Source organism: Fukomys damarensis, unplaced genomic scaffold, assembly GCF_012274545.1.
Source record: "Fukomys damarensis isolate Sample0158 unplaced genomic scaffold, DMR_v1.0_HiC HiC_scaffold_31, whole genome shotgun sequence".
NCBI lineage: Eukaryota > Metazoa > Chordata > Mammalia > Rodentia > Bathyergidae > Fukomys > Fukomys damarensis.
This window is the reverse complement of record NW_022900943.1, coordinates 17,752,486-17,772,084: the sequence shown is the minus strand read 5'-3', so window position 1 is coordinate 17,772,084 and position 19,599 is coordinate 17,752,486. Positions and strand designations below refer to the sequence as shown.

General features: G+C 40.1%; 1 protein-coding gene across 1 annotated transcript in view; it reads right to left on the bottom strand.

Annotated features, from left to right (window-relative positions):
* The window catches only part of Fam189a2 (family with sequence similarity 189 member A2), a 75,605-nt gene extending 56,011 nt beyond the window's left edge, over window positions 1-19,594 (bottom strand). Inside the window, exons 1-2 of the mRNA XM_010605875.1 lie at window positions 19,511-19,594; window positions 10,200-10,256 (exon numbers count right to left, since the gene is read on the bottom strand). Coding sequence (XP_010604177.1) covers window positions 10,200-10,256; window positions 19,511-19,594 — 141 coding nt within the window. The remainder of the gene's footprint in view (window positions 1-10,199; window positions 10,257-19,510) is intronic.
* Window positions 19,595-19,599: the final 5 nt, after the last annotated feature.

The following is a 19,599-nucleotide window of genomic DNA, read 5'->3' as shown; positions in this document are numbered from 1 at the left end:
AAAAAAAAAAAAAAAAAAGAATTATAAAATAGCCAGTTAGATGAATAAGTAAATAGAATACTCATTAATCTCTCTTGCTCATTTTTTAGATTTCAGATACTTTTCCTGATGGTGTTCTGAAGTTACATGAGTATATGTTTATTTTTTCTTTTATCTTTTTGCGTATTCAGCAAAGTATTTTTTTTTTTCCCAGCGCTGGGAACTGAACCCAGGGCCTTTGCCCTGGGCTACATTCCCAACCATTTTTTATTTTGAGACAGGGTCTTACTAAGTAACTGAGTTCCCCTGGCTCAGCTAGAATTTGTGATCTTTCTGCCTCAGATTCCCAAAGTGCTGGGATTACAGGTATGCACTGCCACACTTACCTTCAGGGAACTTTCAAAACTTGGAAAATATGTGTCTTTCTTCTACACTGAGAATTTTCTTCACCGTTTCCTTATTTTTTTCCCTCCATTGGCTCTGCTCTTTCTAGAGTGTCTAGTCACATGCTGGAAGTCCTAGATTGAACTTCTGCATTTCTTAACCTCAGTTTCACATTTTCTATTTCTTTGTCTTTTTAATTTTGTTATAGGAATTTTCTTAATTTTTGTTGTGGCTATTTTATGTAGCTTTTTAGCTTTAAAGAGTATTATGAAAGTAATATTCATGGGGGTGGGGGTCACAGCCCTGAAGTAGGAAGAATTCTTGGTGACCAACTCAGCTACTTAAGGAGAAAATGATTTCTGGTTTTTTTTTTGGTCCTGAGGCTCAACCCAGGGCTTTTCCATACAGTAGGCAAATGCTGTACTTCCAAGAAGCTAAGAAAAGGCGCTCCTTGTAAGGCTATCAGGTAGATCAGAGAACACAAAGGAAGCAGGCTCAAGAGCCCTGAAGAAACCAAGGAAGATTTGCGCTGGCTGGGACCTCTACCACGTTATACCGCAGGAAAACCAGGTCCTTTGTCACCAGCCTTGGGCAGCAGCTGCCTCCCTCACCTAGGAAATTCTAAGCTCCCAGTTCTCTCCCATTGGCAATCCCAGCTTCAGAGTCTTGGCAGGGCCTCTGTGCGCAGAGGTCACAGCTCATCCCTTGCTGCGGGTGCTCAGTTTTGCAAGCACACGGCCTCAGGGCCTCAGAACCTTCTGTCGGGAAGGAAAGCCCTACCTCCCTCCAAGACAAAACCAAACACAGAACTACTGACTCCAAAGAGTTCATTTACTGTAGATACTGGCTTCTGGGCCAAAGACCAAACAAAGCATCACTAAGCTGAAAGGCTCCTGTCCACATAGCACACTGCCTTCTCCAAATACAAATCAGAAAGTAAGTCTCCTGCTTTCCCATTCCCTTTCATTCAACAGAGACGTCCACAGCAAAGCTTTCTGAATATTCTTCCAGAGGTGGGCCATGTAACTGCAAAGAGGTACACGGATTCCACAAGATTTTGTTTTGTTGTTTAAGCAAAAAATAAAATCCACATAATTGGGACCATACATAATATTCTGTAAACTTTTCACACGACAATGTATCTATTTTAAGAAGCTCCCAGGCTGTGAAGTTAGCTCACTGGGGCCACTTCCTGGCTCACAAGAGCAAGGTCCTGAGTTCAATCCCTGATTACCAAAAGAAAAAGATGCTCCTCAATTCAAAACGGTTTCCCTTCTTGCCCCAAATCACCCAGTGTGTGCAGTTCTCTCAAAGTAGTCATATTCAAAACTTGATCACCACAGTCCACTGGCTTAAAAAGCCTGGACGCAGGACTGCTCAGAGGCCTTCCTTTAGTAGCACCTACCACTAGAGTGTGTTTGGAATGACCTGCAGCATTCTGCAGTGCTGACAGTGTGGTCTTGCATACATACTGGCTAGTCAGTGCTGCACCTGAAGAACTGTCAGTAATTCATGTTCCAAGACGGTCAGCAAGCATTTATGAGAAAGGCCAATCTGCAGAAGCTTGCTTCCTTTAATCTCCTGACATCCATGCAACTTTGCTAAATTAGCATAGTAAATGTGGAAATGAGGTATCACTGAAGAAATTATTAGTTTCATTAACATAAACGATGTTATGATGGGGTCTTGATGGAATTTATGATGAGAACTAAAACCAACACAGTCTCTTGTCCCTCAGTTAATCAACTGTGACACTATCTTAAACCATACTGAGAACAAGGAAAACTTAGCTGCTTGCTCCAAGAAATACTGGATCCTCTAAAGTAAGGCTGACTAACCACTTACCAAGACCAACAGCTCATGCACTGAGCTCTACTTCTAGACTCTTCTCTGGAGAAGATTTGACTCACAGATATTCTGTCCTAAACTCTGCCACATCCTAACCAGGTTCCTGCCTTACAAGTCACGCTGAAAATCAGCTACAGCTAGCACCATAAAACCCTATAAATGTCCCTTGTTTAACTTACCCTTTCTAGGAACTACTGGCAGGGAAATACTCTCTCTTAGGTCTAAGAAATTCAGATTTCACAGAATCAACTACAGTCTTCAAGACAAGTGAAAGTAAAAACATTGTTCATGTTGGTGCAATTTAAATATTAAAAGCTTAGTCAACCTCTGTAGAAAGTTTTCTCTATGAAAGTAAAGCTGTTTGAAAAAAATTATTATTTTTTACAGATCTTTCTATAAAAAATAAACAACTTTGGATTGCATGGATTTAGGAATTCAAATTTTGTTTTAATAACCAACATCAATATTTAATCTTTGTTTCATCACCATATGTCACCTGGACAAAGCTTTCTAGAACAGTCTATGTGAAAAGCTGATTACAGTAATAAAGAATAAGACGCTGACATCTATTTATGCAACTACTAATTTAAATACTTTATAGAAATGGTATACAGAGGCTACAGTTAAATAGCTGTATTTTTATAAACATACCTATGAAGGGTTTGGGTTCTTTTCCTACTTTATTTCTAGCACAGATAATAAGTATTTCTACACTATCCCTACTTATGCGTTCTCATTTTAACAGATAACATATAAAGTATGGCCTCCTTGGATTCTTATTTCTAAGTTACTTCTGATATGTATGTGAGCAAAGACCAGGAGAAACAGAGCTTTTAAAATATAGACTATGCTGGGGCCAGAAATATCTGGTGATAAGTTATTTAAAGACTTTTATACTACCTACTTTTAAAATTAAAAGTTAGACTCAGTAGCAAAGTGCCTGTGCCTTGCTCACACCAAGAGTCTTGCCTAACCCTATCAGAGTACCTAATCTTGTGGTTATGTACAAAGAGACAACTTCGTGTCTTTAGTTTCTCAAAAGGAAAGCTTGTTTCCTTTCCTTTATTATTATTACAGAGGTATGCCACTGGTTATTAAACTGTGTCTATAAAATAAAGCTGCAAAACATTTTTCTAAAAACCACTGCTCACATACTTTATTCTACAAACATGATCCAGATCATAGCTCACTATCGTCAAGCTTCAGAAAGGAAGGTACGAACAATTCTTTTGGTGTGGTGGCTAGTAAATATTGGTACATATAGCCAAATTTGATCTGAGACTCATTTTCATTTTAACGAAATTAACTTGGCAAAAAGATTACTTCTAAGGTGGGGCAATTACCTGTTGCTACCAAACTCAGCCTGTTAATTAGAACACAGCTATGCCTGGGGATTTAGCTCACTGGTGCTGTCACCTGCCTCGCAAGCGCAAGGTCCTGAGTTCGATCCCCGGTACCAAAAAAAGAAAAGGAAAAAAAAAAAAAAAACGCAGCTATGTTGGCTTAGGTCATTGTGTGAAACAAGGTAATAGCTGGGTCTGGATTCTGCCCAGAGATGGACTATCCTAAGACTGTTTTCCATTTTTAGGCTCCTACCAGTGCACAGTTCCAAGAGGTGATCAAAAGAGAGAAATCAAGCTCTGTTGCTGCGGATTAGGTTGCTCTAAGCCTGAACCCAATGCAGGGTGTCTGCTCAACACCAAAGAGTACATTTTTCTATAGGTACATTTGCCATGGATTACTTTGTGATACATTAAAGCAAGATACTAGGTCTTTTGGAGATTTTCTCATTGGATGACAAAGAATAAATTCATCATGTGCTTGCCTAGCCTTTACATTTTATATTTTCAACAAGCATTTATGTCTTTTGTTCCTCACTCCAATCCCAGGGGACAAGTTTATTCTCATTGTACAAATGGGGAAGCTGATTTGATCATTTTCCTGGTTACTTATTCACTGAAAGTGACAGGGATTGAAATGCAAAACTGGACCTTTCATTGTCTTGGATATTTTTGCCTCCGATTCTTTTGCACAAGAGATAAAATTGCTCATACTTTTGCTACTTTGAAACTTGAAAAAGAAATAAATAACCCTAAATAGGAAAACAACTTGCTTAACTTATATTTTACCTCAAAAGAAGCTACTGTCAGCCCCTGTAGAGGCCAGACTGGTATGCTAATGGGGAAGGGAACAGCATGCAAAAAGAAAGGACCAGAGTAGGCTCAAACTTCTATTAACAGCGTCCCTGACTGTGTCTCAGGCAAACTAGTTAATTACTGAGCAATGTTCCCTTATCCGTAACAGGAATAATACCAGAAGAACAGGACATAAAATAACCTAGTAAATTCTTCAGCATTACACACATCCAAGAATGTACTACAGTATAATCATTCTGAAGAGTAAAGACAGCCATCTGTTTTTATGCTTTAAAAATAGTGAAATAATCATACCATTTCATTTGATATATAGGGAGCTTATAATGGCCAGTTGAAATATCCATCTAAAATTAAAATACTATTAGGGCAACTAAAGAAGACTCTGGAAATCTCTAATAGGAGAGCTAGAAGGACTACTAAAATAATAATGTTTTCTTTTTGGTTTTGGGGATTTTTGTTTGTTCTTGTGTTTTTTAAGACAGGGTCTCAGTATGTAGATCAGACTGCCTTTGAACTCATTCTTGTAGCCCAGGCTGGCCTCGAACTCATGGCAATCCTCCTGCTTCAGACCTGGGATTATACGCATGTGCTACCACACCTGGCATTATTCTGATCTAAACTACTCATTTTACAAAATCAAAATAGAAATTCAGAGATCTCTCCATGGTCACTTGATAATCTGTGGTAAGGTGTAAGTATTAAAATGCAGGTTTCATGAACTATAAAATAAGGATTCATCCAAATGATTCACAGCCATGAAACATACTTGAAAGAACTAGACTGTACAAGGCCAGACAGCTTTTGGGTTCATTTTGCAAATCTACAAATCCCTCAACTGCACACGGGATATCTCAGCCCTTCGGTTCTTTGTCTCATCAGGAAAGAAAGTACCACTGTCTATTCTGCACGATAAGTAAGCTGTAAGTATTTCTGACCCACTAGTGAGGGCAACTCCTTAGTCTCTTTGAAAACGTCTTCTGGTGTTCCACAACTCTCCCTCCAAGATACAATTAAAGTGAGAACACAAGGCTCTCCAAATAGCTTTGTGGAGAATTATCTTGCCACCCTAGCTGACTGGACTAATAAAGGGGTGTGTGTACCTCAGGTAAATTTTACTTTCTTTGGGTAATGAGGATTTAGCCTAAATATTCCCAACCAGAAGTTAGAAATGAATGATTTTTTTTAAATAGCCAATGCATTTACCTCTTCTGTCCTTGGTCTGGGATGGTCTTGGTCTATCCTTGGTCCTCACGAGAATAAACCACAAATGACCCAAGAAACATCACAGGAAAAGAACCTTCATTTTATTTTTTCAGATGAGAAGCTGAAACCAGGGCCTTCACACTGAACTACATCGGAAGTGCCTTTCTTATTTTTTGAGACAGAGTCTCCCCGAGTTGGTAAGACACCCAGGCTGGGCTTCAACTTGTGATCCTTCTGCCTTGGTCTCCCAAGTGCTGGAATTACAGATGTGCACCACCACATCCAGCTCCTTCATTCTTTTTTTTTTTTTTTTGAAACATGGTCTCATTATGTAGTTGAGATGACCTGGAACTCACTATATAGTCCAGGCTGGTCTCGAACTCACAATGATCCTCCTGCCTCAGCCTCCCGAGTGCTGGGATTACAGGCGTGCACACCACACCTGGCTCAGCTCCTTCATTCTTTTTTTTTTTTTTTGAAACATGGTCTCATTATGTAGTTGAGATGACCTGGAACTCACTATATAGTCCAGGCTGGTCTCGAACTCACAATGATCCTCCTGCCTCAGCCTCCCGAGTGCTGGGATTACAGGCGTGCACACCACACCTGGCTCAGCTCCTTCATTCTTAATGCTGAAGAACAGAGCTGTCCTTTCACCAGTTTGCAGGCTGTATTCATTCCCACTGTTCTAAACAAGAAATAATAAATAATGATAGCTCAAATCACAGAGAGAGAACTGTGTGGACTTCCACAGTGCTGCTTCCTACTAAATGTACCATGAAAGAAAAACACCTTAGAAAGACAATTCTATTCTTTCACTGAGGTGCTTAGGTAAAATCAGTGAGGCCATTTCCAGTACCAAAACTTTGATTTCTAAATACTCGTAAAACATTAGGTTAGATGGAAAAGGGAATGATACCTGGACAAAACAAAAGCATTCTTCAAAAATAGCAAATGTTACTCTGTATGGAAAACACACAAGCTAAAATGATGCACTCATACATATATGCACACAGTCCCTGGCTTAACCCTACTCATAACTCTTAAGTATTTATAAACCATTTTCCAACAGGACTACTTTTGCTCTGAACAGATAAGTATCTGTATAAGAAAGAAAATTCAGGGATTGAAGCTTCCAACTCTGAGTTTCTGCGAAAACTTGAGATTGAAAGAACTAGGTCACACTGACCCTGCCTTTGTTCAAACCAGTAAAACTCCTGATGTAATCACAGTAACAATGGCAGAAAAAGGAGCAAGGAGGAGCTTTCTCCAAATGAATGTTTAGGTGTTCCAGACTGGTGTGTACCCAACAGCTCGTGCTGAGCACAGTGTGCCTCTGACGTGGAACCAAAGCTGGCACTTCCCAACTCCACCTCCAAAGCGCTCCCTAAGGACCCTGAAGTTAAGAGGCAGGAATACAAAGTTTGGGAGAAGAAAAGCAAGTGAGAAAAACAGAACACAAAACTAAAAGAAAAACTATCAGGGTTCACCCAGGATCTAAATTTCTTCTTCTTATTATTAGCTGCCAAATTAATTTCACAATCAATAACAAATGTATATCAAGTATTCTGGCCCTAGAGAAAGAGTATGAAAAAGACAAGAACCCTGTCCTCACAGAATGAACTATCTCCTGCGCAGATTTCACAAGAAGTAAGGAGTAACAGTACACAGGCATGAAGATGGTGAAGCCAATAAATGCAGGGCTGGAGTCCAAAGTTTGGTTCTTGGGACCAGGAACCACTACGATCAGGGTAGCAGTGATGGTCTCTCTTGGGGTACACTGATGAAGTGAGAACCAGAAAAAGAGGAGCCACGCAACCAGCTAGAGGAGCGAAGTCCTAGGCCAGAGGTATCCTATGCACACTGCACAGGACACGGTAAAGGGGAAAGTCCAGAACTAAGCCCAGGTCTGCAAGACCCATCAGGCCAATCTGGCTTCTCCAATTGACTGTGGTCTCCCAACAGCAATCAGCCACTGATACATTCTCTAAATTCAGGAAGCCAAGGGAGCGGGGTCATGGGAGGGAGGGAGAGAAGGGAGGAAGGAAATATCACTAGGAGTGGGTGTGCTAGAGCCACCCCTGATACCACCAAATCATCCCCTCTGTGCAGAAGAGAAAGCTAGGCTCAGAACGGTAAATGGTTTGCACGGAGTTATACAGCTCTTAGAGGGATGAACTGGGACTACCTGATACATCCAGTTTCTTTCATTTTAGCACACATTCTTTTCATTTTTATCATAACAAAAGCATCATTTGCTACGATGGCATGCTATTTTTATCTGCCATACTAATTTAATTTTCATTTTTGCATGTAACGTATTTTGATCATACCCATCCTCTATTAGTCTTCTCATACCCACTTTTCCCTTTCTCCTATCTAAGGATAACTTCCCTTCTACTTTCATAGCATATGACGGTACAAAGACTCATGAGAACTGAGCATTTCTGATGAATGACACTGACACTAAGGCTCACATGACCTACTGATAGACTCAGAAAATTCTCTATTACAGTTCCTAAAACTTAATTTATCTTCTTTATAAAATGGCACTAATATTTTAAAACAATCTCTAGGCCAGGGATTTAGCTCAGTGGTTCTTCCCACCTGCCCATCTGCCTCACAAGATGAAGGACCTGAGTTCGATTCCCAGTACCAAAAAAAAAAAAAAAAAAAGAAAGCTTATTTAGAACAATCTCTAGATAGCTTTGACAGTACATAGCTCATAGCAGTCAAAAATATAAAAGTTCAAATACTCAACAACTCGATAAAAACTGATGAAGATATAGAAATATGATGGAAGGCTGCTCTGAAATTTAAAATGATAAGCATATAGACTCATACACTGAAACAAAACATAAGCTAATAGTAACTAATTTAATATTAAACAGAAAAATCAAACAACATAGTATGTACACACTGATTATAATTTTATGATAAAGTACATATTCTTTTCAACAAAAATGAGAAGAAAATAAGAAAGATATATTTTACTTGGGTCATTTTTCCTTAAAGTTGCTTAAGTCCACACAATAAATACATATGGCACTTTCAAAAAAGAAAATAACATTGAAGAAATAAATGTCTTGGGCCGGGGATTTAGCTCAGTGGTGCTGTTGCCTGTCTGGCAAGCACAAGGTCCCAAATTCAATCCCAGGCCCAAATAAAATAAATAAATAAATAAATAAATGTCTTAAAAGTCTATCCAGAACACATATTTATATTCTCCTCATCAGCAGGAATTTTAAGAGTACAAACATCATCAGAAATTTTATCTTAACTTAAATACTCGAGCATTTTAATACTGACTCAACAGGAAAAAGTAATTCTTATGATCAAATATTAAACATGATCCAAAATTTTTCTGCAGAAAGTATAATCTTAGACAGTTGTGACAAAACAAGCCTGCTATAAAAGTATAAAACAGACTATAAAGCTTACCCAAGCCCTCATTTTCTCCTATCCTGCTGTCTAACATCTTCAAATGTTATCCTGATAACTTACACCTTCCAAACATGTTAAAGGAGTTGCACTAAATGCAACAACTGATGGAATTGTGCAGTGTTGCCTATATCACTTTGTGAGCTAAAAAGTGCATCAAGTGCTTCAAGACCGTAAATCCAGGATTGAGAGCCACAATTTGGATTCTTTTTTAAATCTACAAGCTGATTCTTCTCCTTGTATTTAAGTGTTTTTGTTTTTATTTCCCATAGCCTAGGACACTGCGGTCTGTTTAATATGAACACGAACACACACACACACACACACACACACACACACACACACAATCAAAATGACATTAAGAAATAATGTAACCTCGTTTCAGGAAGAATGAGAGGAAAATAAAAAGAAATTTTACACAGAAAAAGTTTAGGTGTCCTTCAATTCAAAATGAATTTCCTAGAAAGTTGAATAAATTCCATTGGCCATTTTCTATTTTTTACAGTATACTCTGAAAAATAGGATAGCAAAATACTATACTCAAATTACTGTACTCATTGCCACTGAACTGTACATTTTAAAATAGTTTTTGTGATATGAATTTAGCTCAATGAAAACAAAGGACAGAGTCACAATATATCTCTACATTATTTGAAAGATACAATATTTACATGACAAAGATACAATACAGTGAGCCTAAGCAAAATTCTGAGATTGCCCAACTAAAACATTCCAACAACAAAAAGTCACATATTTGTGATTCATATGTGAGATTTGCTTCCAAACAATAAAGAGAAAAAAAGACAATGTGGAGGTGGCGGAAATGGTTAAGCAAAACAAGATGAGCTGTAAGTTGAGAATTTTTGAAGCTGTTGATGAGTACAGAGAGTTCATTATATTGTTCCTTCCACTTTGGGGTCTGTTTAAAACTACCCATAGTAAATAAAACATTTTTTAGCGTGAATCTAATTCTTGAACTAGAAATACAAGTATAGCTTTGAGAGTGTCATAAGCTTTAAGTACATCAGACCAACAAAACTATTATCTTATTTTATTGTTTAAAATATATGACTTCTACTACTGTACATTGCTAATAGTGAACAAGAAAGCCCAAATATTTCTTCAATGGTTATCTGAAGAAAGACTTTACAGATAGCACATTTTATAAGTTATAATATCAGTACATACCAGCAGTATCATAGGCCTTTTCCAAGTTGTTAAACCTATAATTCCAGAGAGTATCACCTATAAGGACAAAAAAGTATCAACAGTTTAGAAAACAGACCAATTCCAATAAATTAATTCTCAGGATCAAAAGTAGTAATTTTTAAAACACTGAAATTTCAAAGCATTCTAAATCGATAATTTAATAATACTGCTGGTGAACCATGATAGACCTCTTTGGACTATCCTTCATTTTCAAGCCCACAAAGCTTTTTTATCAACTTGCATATTTTTTAATGTCAATTAAGAACACATTAACAGAAATGAGCCTGTCCTTCTGGTCAGAAAAGCAATCAGTACTTCTGATCAATCTCCTTGCTTCTAGTATAACTCATTCAGCCAGCTGACATAGCTGCGGTTAGTTGCATGTCTGGCTATATCCCTCCCTCCATTTGGTGGGTACCTTTGGAAGACAAGAAAACTCATCTAAACGGTAGACAAGACCCTTGGGAACTTTGGCCTGCCCATGTCCCGGGCCTGGTTTTCTTGTACTACTCTCTTCCACCACATGCCTTCCTTCTGAACACACCTATCCCTTCACAGTCTAGCCAGGCTCTAGGCTTTCCTGGGCTATGTGCCTCTTCCTCTTTGCCACAGTGGCCTCTCCTCCCAATGACCCTCCTAGCTACTTGAGAACGCCCATCCATTCATCCCTACAAGGTCTCAATTAATAGTAACTTGGTCTGAGAAGCCTTCACTGTTCCTACCATCCCATACCCTAGGAAGCCCTCTGTACCTATATTTTAAGATTCTCTATTGTAATAATTTGAGGACACATCTCTATATTGTCTATAATAAGGTCTTTTCTTGTCTCTGAATCCCTAAGCTGCAAGTATAGTGCCTACCACAAGACTGACAAATGATCAATGTGCCTAAGCATTTATTCTGCAAATGAGAAGGAACTACAGTACAAAAATACATTGCAAAATGACACTTAAATAAACAACAAGTTAAAAGTTCAGTAAAGAAGAACCAACATGTTGCCAAGACATAAAATGGAAACCAAAGTCAGCCTTCTGGATAACATAGTTCCCTAAGCCATTGGGGAAAATAATCCAAGTAACTGCTCAGCCCAGACGGACCCTCGTGCCACCTTGGGAACATTTACCTTGGTGTGATAAAGTGCATCTGCTGAATGCAGTTAAGAGAGTTTTTTTTTCCTGTGTATGTTTTACCTGCCAAAAATCCTTCTAATGCATCAGTTCACAATTACTGTTTATTAGCTGTAAGTCAGTATGAATTCTGCAGTGTCACTTCAAGTTCAAAGCACACGGGCCAGCTTGCAATACCCTCTGTTCTCCCCAGCCGAGAGTGAATCATTCCACAGCACCAAACCAACAGAGGACAAGGATCGAAAAGCAAGTACAGAGCAGTGACAATTTCTTTGTGTCCCATCTGTGTTTACATGTACTACTAGTGGTATGCTAACCGGGCACTATATCCTTGCAGGCCCCTTAAGACCAACAGGAAATTGCCTCCCCGTGCCAATGTCTGCCTGGAGACACTGGGCACATGTGGTGCATCCTGGGTGTGCGGCTGTGACTACTTTACGCACCAGAAAGAAAATCCATGACATCAGGGCCGCAGGCTCTGACTCAGCTTCCAGAGTCAGGGAGTCCCCCTCCACCAAGTCGGTTCTCTTTTCAGGCCCTCACTCTGGCTACCTGAGAAATGGGTTAAGTGTGGAGACTACACTGTTTCTTCTACTCAAAGGTTAACACCTGCTTTGATGATAGTACGTCTTTGGAAACCCCAAGATTTGGTGTGCTAGCAAGTGTCCACGTGTGCCTGTGTCTGTGTGTCCACGTGTGTAAGCTGCCTGTCTGCCCACCCTGCTGCCTACTAGACTTAGCTGCAGAAATGCAAGCTGTGTTTGGGAAAACATGACATAAAGCTGGCCTGCCCTTGAGGAAAACACAGACTGCTCATTCCAGTAAAAACAAAACAAACAAACAAAAAATAGCTACATTTTGACTTATCTCTTGATGTTTATCACTTTGGCTTTTTGGAATATTAGTTTTTTCCATTAGAACAACATAATTAAGGTGAAGTGTTCAGCTTAACAGCTTAACCCATAGAAGTTCATAGAATAGTAATGTTTCTAAGCTGTACTTTCCGCTCTCCCCTCAGCGACATCCTTCTACCTACTCCATGGTCACAATTTATGTACAGGAGTATGTGTTTTACAAAAACAAAACAAACAAACAAAAGACAGGATTATAAAAGATACACTTTCCCTTTCTCTTCTTTTTCTCAATAAATTCTTCCTGGAAATCTCTTAAAGTCCACTGGAATAGCTATAATTCATCTCGGTTTAAAGATTCCCAGTTCCTGGTTTAAGGGCAGACCGAACGTGTTCCATCATTTCTACACTCCCAGGCACTCATTCTATTTCCAGTGTTTTGCACTCATAAACAGTGGTACAGTAAACATTTATGAATATTTATCTTTAGGAAAAAAGAACTTTGTTTCTGTTGCTTCTGTTAGATAAACCTAGGGTTGCTAGGTTGAAAGGGTTTCCTTTTTATTTTAATAGATCACAACAGACAGTACTTTTATTTCAAGTGAAGGGTTTCTGAGACAAAAGACCTATGCTATGTTTATTTCTCCCTTTGGGGTGGCATTTAAAAACATATATACAAAATTTCTGGGCATGGTGGTGTATGAGTGGGAGGCTGAGGCAGGAGGATCACATGAATTAAGCAGCACGGGCAGTTTAGCAACTTTGGGAGACCATGTCTCAAAATATAAAACTACACAAAAGGGCTGGGGATGTGGCTCAGTGCAAAGGCCTTAGGTTCAATCCTCAGTAAAAAATAAAATCTAAAAGATAATAAAATGAATGACAGATAAAAGGTATCAATGATTCCAAAATATATATATATATAACAACTTATGTTCTTAATAGGGGAAAATACAAAGCTTATAGAGCAATTTTACAAAGGTCCAAAGGAGTCAAGACATACACCAGGTTCATGGGTTGGAAGACAAACTATTCAAAGACATCATTTCCACTTAAAATGAATCATAGGCTCTACTTTCACACACTCGAGCTGAATCCTATCAGGATCTGTGTCCACTGCCCTTCTTTCTAAGGTCCACATCCAGTTCCAGCAGTGACATCTTTCTCCATTCTGAAGGCTGCAACAGAGGCACAGCACAGTGACTTCCACCTGCCTCCTCCCTCTTTTCAAGCTCACTGAATCCCGACAGCACTGGGGGATCCCTGTGAGCAGTTAGTGGGGCGATGGGAACAACGGCTAGAGATGAGGAGCCTCTGCAATGGTGGCAGGAACAGAGGTGCTGCCAGTTAGAATGAAGAACTCAAGACTTAAGGAATGGGCAGCCACACTTCTTCGAAAGGAGGGATGGATTCATCCATGGGGAGAGAGCACAAGGGAAAAGCAGCGTCTTCAGTACCTTTACCTGGCCCGGTGGCAGTAGTAGCTGCAGCTCCACCAAAAGAAAGTCAAGAAGGGCCCTTAGAAGTGGCCTCTAATGGCTCCCATTATGGCTTCACACCAGTGCGCCCTCATCTCATGAGGGCTTGGATCTGTGAGTCCTCAGTCAAGGGCCCCGAACAGCTCCGAGGAAGCACTTGGTGATGGCCAAGAGTCGTGAATGAAAGAATGAATGGAGACCAGAACTAGGAGGTGAGCTTGTTCAAAGACGACTGAGCAAGCCTAACCAAACGTTCACCCCGTGCTTCCCACAAAAGCACACCAGCAGCAAAAAGCAACTCCAGCAGCATTTGTCCCACCCAGCACAAGATGCAACTTGCCCTGAGTAAAGAGGCAAGAACCTATTTCCAACACCAAACTATCTCTATATTATTTAATGAGATTTATTTAAATTTTTATTTGACATACTTGTACCCACTCTTTGTAGCTTATAAAAAAAACAAGGGACCTTTTTTCTGACTATGCAAAGGTGGCCTCTGAGAAGCTCTAGGCAAGAGTCAGTGCTACCCACCACGTATGGCTACTGTGTCTTAATTTTACATCTTAAAATCAAGTTATTAAGATCAAAAGCTTATAATTCTATTGCCCTACTTTCCTTTGCTAATCCACTAACATGCCCTAGGGCAAAAATGTTCTGCATCATTTGTCAAAAGCCACTACATGTAAATGGAGGGGTTTGGTAGGGTTTTTTTTATTATTATTATTACATTGTAAATGTTCCCTGTTTACCTTGTACATAAACCCCAAAGATTTATCAAATCTCTCAACAATTTATCTTGCCTAACAACTTTTACACTGGCAAAATTGTGAAAAGTCTGGGGGTGGGGGTGAGACTGCTTCATCCCTGTCTAACATGATTCACTTAAAAAAATGAGCAAGTGGGCAACTGGCTATTTCTAATGTACACATGACAGTAACCACAATGCCCTGCAAAACAAACAAATGGCCTATTTTTTTTACTCTGATTCCATGTTGCCTTGTGTTTAAAAAACACAAAAACAGTCCCAGTATGTCCTGGCCTGGTGCTGGTGTTTCTCTACTTATATCTTCCCCAAATCAATCTTGAGGCAAGACTTCTCCCACTCAATCTAGACAGATAGGTAACTGAGGCCTAGGAATGCAATGTCTTTCTCAAGGCATAAAATTTGTAAATGTGACTCTTCAGAAATGTAAAATACAGGATGGGGGGATCAATAAATTCATTATCAAAAAATGTATTTCTTATGTCCCTTAAATACTAAAATAGTATTTGATGAGTATGATGCAAAAAAAATAGATTGATTGATTTACTACTGTTTAACTGGTAGAGATTTCAACATTTTTCCTCAGTTTTTTCCTTGGGTCATTCATTCTTGTTTATGCTTGGTATTTGCAATTTTTTAAAAGTTTACCTTAAGGTTCATGAATATCTGTCTCTTTATAAGAAAATACAATTATACCAAAAAATCATGGACTCAGGAGAGCAGTGATCAGAATCCAGATCACTAATTTAAAGCAGGGAGAAAAAAATGTATGCAGATGATAAAGGATATTCTGAGAAGAACAAAAAACAACCACTACTTCTCTGCCACCTGCCAGAATGTTTTCCCACACATGTTAACAAAATCAGAAATTTTATTTTTCTGAAGTAGGAGAGACAGACTAGTACAACTCCCTCCACTCTTTAAACTCAGCTCAATGTGGTAGGCTGGGTCTCCCATAATCTGAGGAATCATTTGTACTAAACAAATGACTCTCCCAGTTAAGATCCGAGTCAACACTGAGATCCTCCCTGGCTACTCACCAACTTCAGATTGATTAAAGTTCTCTTAGCATCATGAATATTGGGAATAATACCATATTGAGTCATTAACCAAACACACCAGGAAGAAAATACATGATCACAGGGGGTTCAAAACACAGAAAGTACATTTAAAACACTCCCTTCAATTTGCTGAAAATATGAATGCATGGTATGGATGGGAAAGACTCCAAGACTTGTTAATCCTTACCTGTGTTTTTAAATAGAGAACATACCCTTCAGGGTTCAGACAAGTGAAAGAAACCTCAAAAGTTTGATGTTCAGTGTGAGAATTCTTTTAAGAGAATACTTGGAAAAATACAAAATAGTATTTTCAAATGACTATATTTGTCCCTTGCACTTAATTTTGTATCACAAACATAATCAGTATTTTTACTCAAACCAAAAGACTTATGAGCTAGCTGATTCAGCAGGCTATAATATACATGATGGTCACTCAAAGATTGAAATACCAGGATATTCTTCTAGTGTGTGCCTACTGGGCTTGAAGTAACCTTAGACTTCAGCTGGCACTTTCCCTCCACACCTTAGTTTCATATGTCAATAAAACTTCTCAGTGGGGCTTGGGTGTAGCTTTTACAGCGCTTGTCAGAGGCCTGGGGCCAGAGGAGACAGGGAATATGGTATGCCCCAAAATGGAATATCACTCTACAATTAAAAGTAATAAAGTTCTGATCAATGCCTCAACCTGGATGAACCTTGAAAACATGTTAAGAGAAAGAGGTCAATCACAGAAGTCCACATTTTACACAATCCCATTTAAAGACAAACCCACAGGAACAGAAAGCCAGTTAATCAGTGGTTCCTGGACAGCAGTGTGGGTCAGGGAAAGAAGAATGCTAATAACTCTATTAGGGTGATGACATTTTTTTTCAAAATTGACTACAGTGATGATTGTGCAACTCAACATTTCCTAAAAACCATATGCATAAATTATACAGGTGTTTTTGAATTTCTGCAGTCTACAAATCACAACTTTTCAGCTTTTCTTCCATAAAAAAACATGGTTAAGCTATTTCTAAATTAGTTGCAATGCGCTATTAAGCCCCTTCTTTTAGAAATACACGCCGAAATACTTAATGGCTTAAGTTACGCTATCTGGAATTTGCCTTAAAATAATACAGTGTGGGTGTTAGAAGGGGGAGTGGCGCCCTAGTGCAAAGTGACCAGATCTTGATAGCTACTGAAGGTGGTGGTGGGTAGGAGGGGGAGTCATTACATGCTCCTTTCTGTATCTGGTGAGATTTAAAAGTGTTTACAATGAAATGTAAAGTGGAAGGAGGTTTTTAAAGATGTCCTGGTCACTTCCATACTATCTCTCTATGCTGGATATATTTTCTTTAAAAAAAAATTACACACATTGAAACATTTACACATAAAAGAATGTGATGCCTGAGACTTGCTTCATAATAATAAGATAATTCAATGTGGCAAATGAACCAGGGAGCATGGAGGATCACATCCCTACTTCACTTGGAATACACCTACGCTTCTGGTATCTGTCAGAGCACACAAGGCTAGGAGAGCCTAGGATGAGGGTATGGATAAAACCATGGTCGGACGGGGGATTTAGCTCAGTGGTTCTGCTGCCTGTCTCCCAAACACAAGGACCCGAGTTCAATCCCTGGTACCAAAAAAAACCATGGTCAACTTGGAGTAAAGGGTTTCTGCGGGTTCTCTGGAAAATGTTGGTGTAAATCTAATTTTTTCCACAATACAGTGTTTCTTAAAACCTTCTCACCTATTAAGTTCATCAAGAGAATCATGATGCTTAACTCTTAAAATTATATTTAATTGTTCTAAAAATATAGCATCCATTGGCTCTGTGGTCACTTGGCAAAACTTCTTTTCTTTTCTCTCTCTCTTTTTTTTTTTTTTTTTGGTACCGGGAATTTAACTCAGGACCTTGAGTTTGCAAGGTGGGTGGTGGAACCACTGAGCTAAATTCCTGGCCCTTTTTTTTTTGGAGACAGGGTCTTACTATATAGTTCAGGCTGGCCTTGAACAACTCACTATGATGTAGCCCATGCAGCTCAGGCTGGGCTCAAACTCATGGTGATCCTCCTGCCTCCAACTCCCCAAGGCTAGGATTATAGGCCTGTGCTACCACACCAAGTGTCACTTGGCAAATTCTGAGGTTAACCTCAGGAACAGGTCACAGAAAAGAGTAACCTACAGTCGTCTGCTTGTACACAGGTATGGGTGGTCAGAGTGGGAGCGATACATAAAAAAAATAAATAAAATTCTCCATTCCAAATCTCTGATTCCTCCTCTGCTCTGGTTTGCTCAAGCCTGGGGACAAGGCTACACCCAGCCAGGGAGCTCAGGGTATTAGCTTTCACCTTCTGGTTGACAGCCTTTGTTTTATATCTCATCAAATCCCATTCTGGCTTAACTGACATCTAAGTGCATTTATTTACCTCTGAAATCATTCACAACAGTAAAATGATTTCAGAGTTTAATTTTAGAAAAGAAATTTTGTTTTTAATAATCCTAAAGTAGCTATCTTTGAGAACAAGATAGATTATGATTTTACAAAGAGCAAATCGTAAAACATGTATGTGAGACACTGGCCCGTGGTGTTTAGAGAAAGTGAAATGCAGCCACCATTTGGCAGAATGCAGCCAGACAAAAGGAGGAGACAGCATAATGGATGTAATTCCTGGCCTGTCTGGGATACCTGCCCTTTGGGGGTTTTCCCAGAACTAAGAGGACGTGGCAGAGTCCAGGCTAGGGCCATCCCACTGGGATTTTGTCTGCATGATGCACATACTGCGAACTTCACCACAGCACAGGAAGAACCTCAATAGGATTATCCAATAAGAAAGTACTTCAAAAGAGGCGCAACGGGCGCTGGTTTCAGAATAAAATTCCACTTTAAGCCTGAGCAACCTAATGTTCTTATTCAAACAATCACAACAGGATCAATTATTCTTCCTACAGGCTCAAAATTTGGTCTTGAACCAGGATCTAGGTGGACCTGCAAAAGCAGTTTCTACCAGACATACACTCCATGAAGATCTTAGGGAAAACCACAGGCAATGCCAGACCTTTAGATTTCTTTAGTTCATAAAAACAGCATTTACTTCGCTTGTCTTCCACAACCATTTCTCAAAGCCCTGCTTCTGAGTCTGTCGACCCCCGGTGACCTCGAGGGGTTGGATGCCTTGGAAGTTGTGAAACTGTTAGGAGGCAGAAGTGAGCAGCCGTCCACAGATGCTTGCTCACTGGCAGCGACCTCCAGGGTCAGCCTTCCCGACTGGACAGGGTCCTGGATCAGGCTCTGGGTAGCTGCCCAGCAGTCGCTGGAGCTCTACCAAGCTCATCCATAATGACAGGTTCTGTTTCTAGAGACTCAAATTCTGCACAGCAGCCTGCAGGGCCCCGGGAGCTCACTGGGGGTGGGGGTAGGGGGCTCCTTTAATGAGGTACAAGAAGGCAGGCACTTACACACACCCTCTCATTGCCTCTGAACTCTGGCCCAGATACAGTCCAGCCCTCCGACGCCAGTTACATTTCACATTTATGTGTATTTTAATGTGGAATAAAGTCAAACAACGGGCCCCAGTCAATCTGTCCCTTCATCCACCCTACAAATACGCCCCATGTGTCAGGCACTGTTGCTGGGTCAGGGGACAAAATAGATCAAAACCCCTGCCCTCCCTACCAGAACTGACTCTGTCAGGGCAAGAAGTACTCAAGAGTCAAAAAAAGTTTTTAATTATTTTCCTCCCCTTTCAAGCCGTCTCCACCATCCTTCCCGTCTCTCAAAGAGCTGGATATCTGGATATGTTTGTTTTACAGTATTAGTCTGACAGGGAAAATAAACTCCTTTAGCTTGCGAAGAACACACACTGTGCAGGTGCAACCCAATTCCCGCTTGAACTTGACTGTCTCTGAGCGTGTTTCTCCACTCTCTACGCTCCGATAACTTTAAAGGGGCCTGCGGACGAGCCGAGGAACAGCGTGGGAGGGGGTTCCCCGGCCCCGGGGCGCGCGCGCCAGGTACTCACCGAGGAGCCGGCCCAGAACGGACAGGAGTTCTTCACCTGCGGAGAGCTGCTCAGCGACAGCGCCCCGAAGCTGAGCGCCACCATGCAGC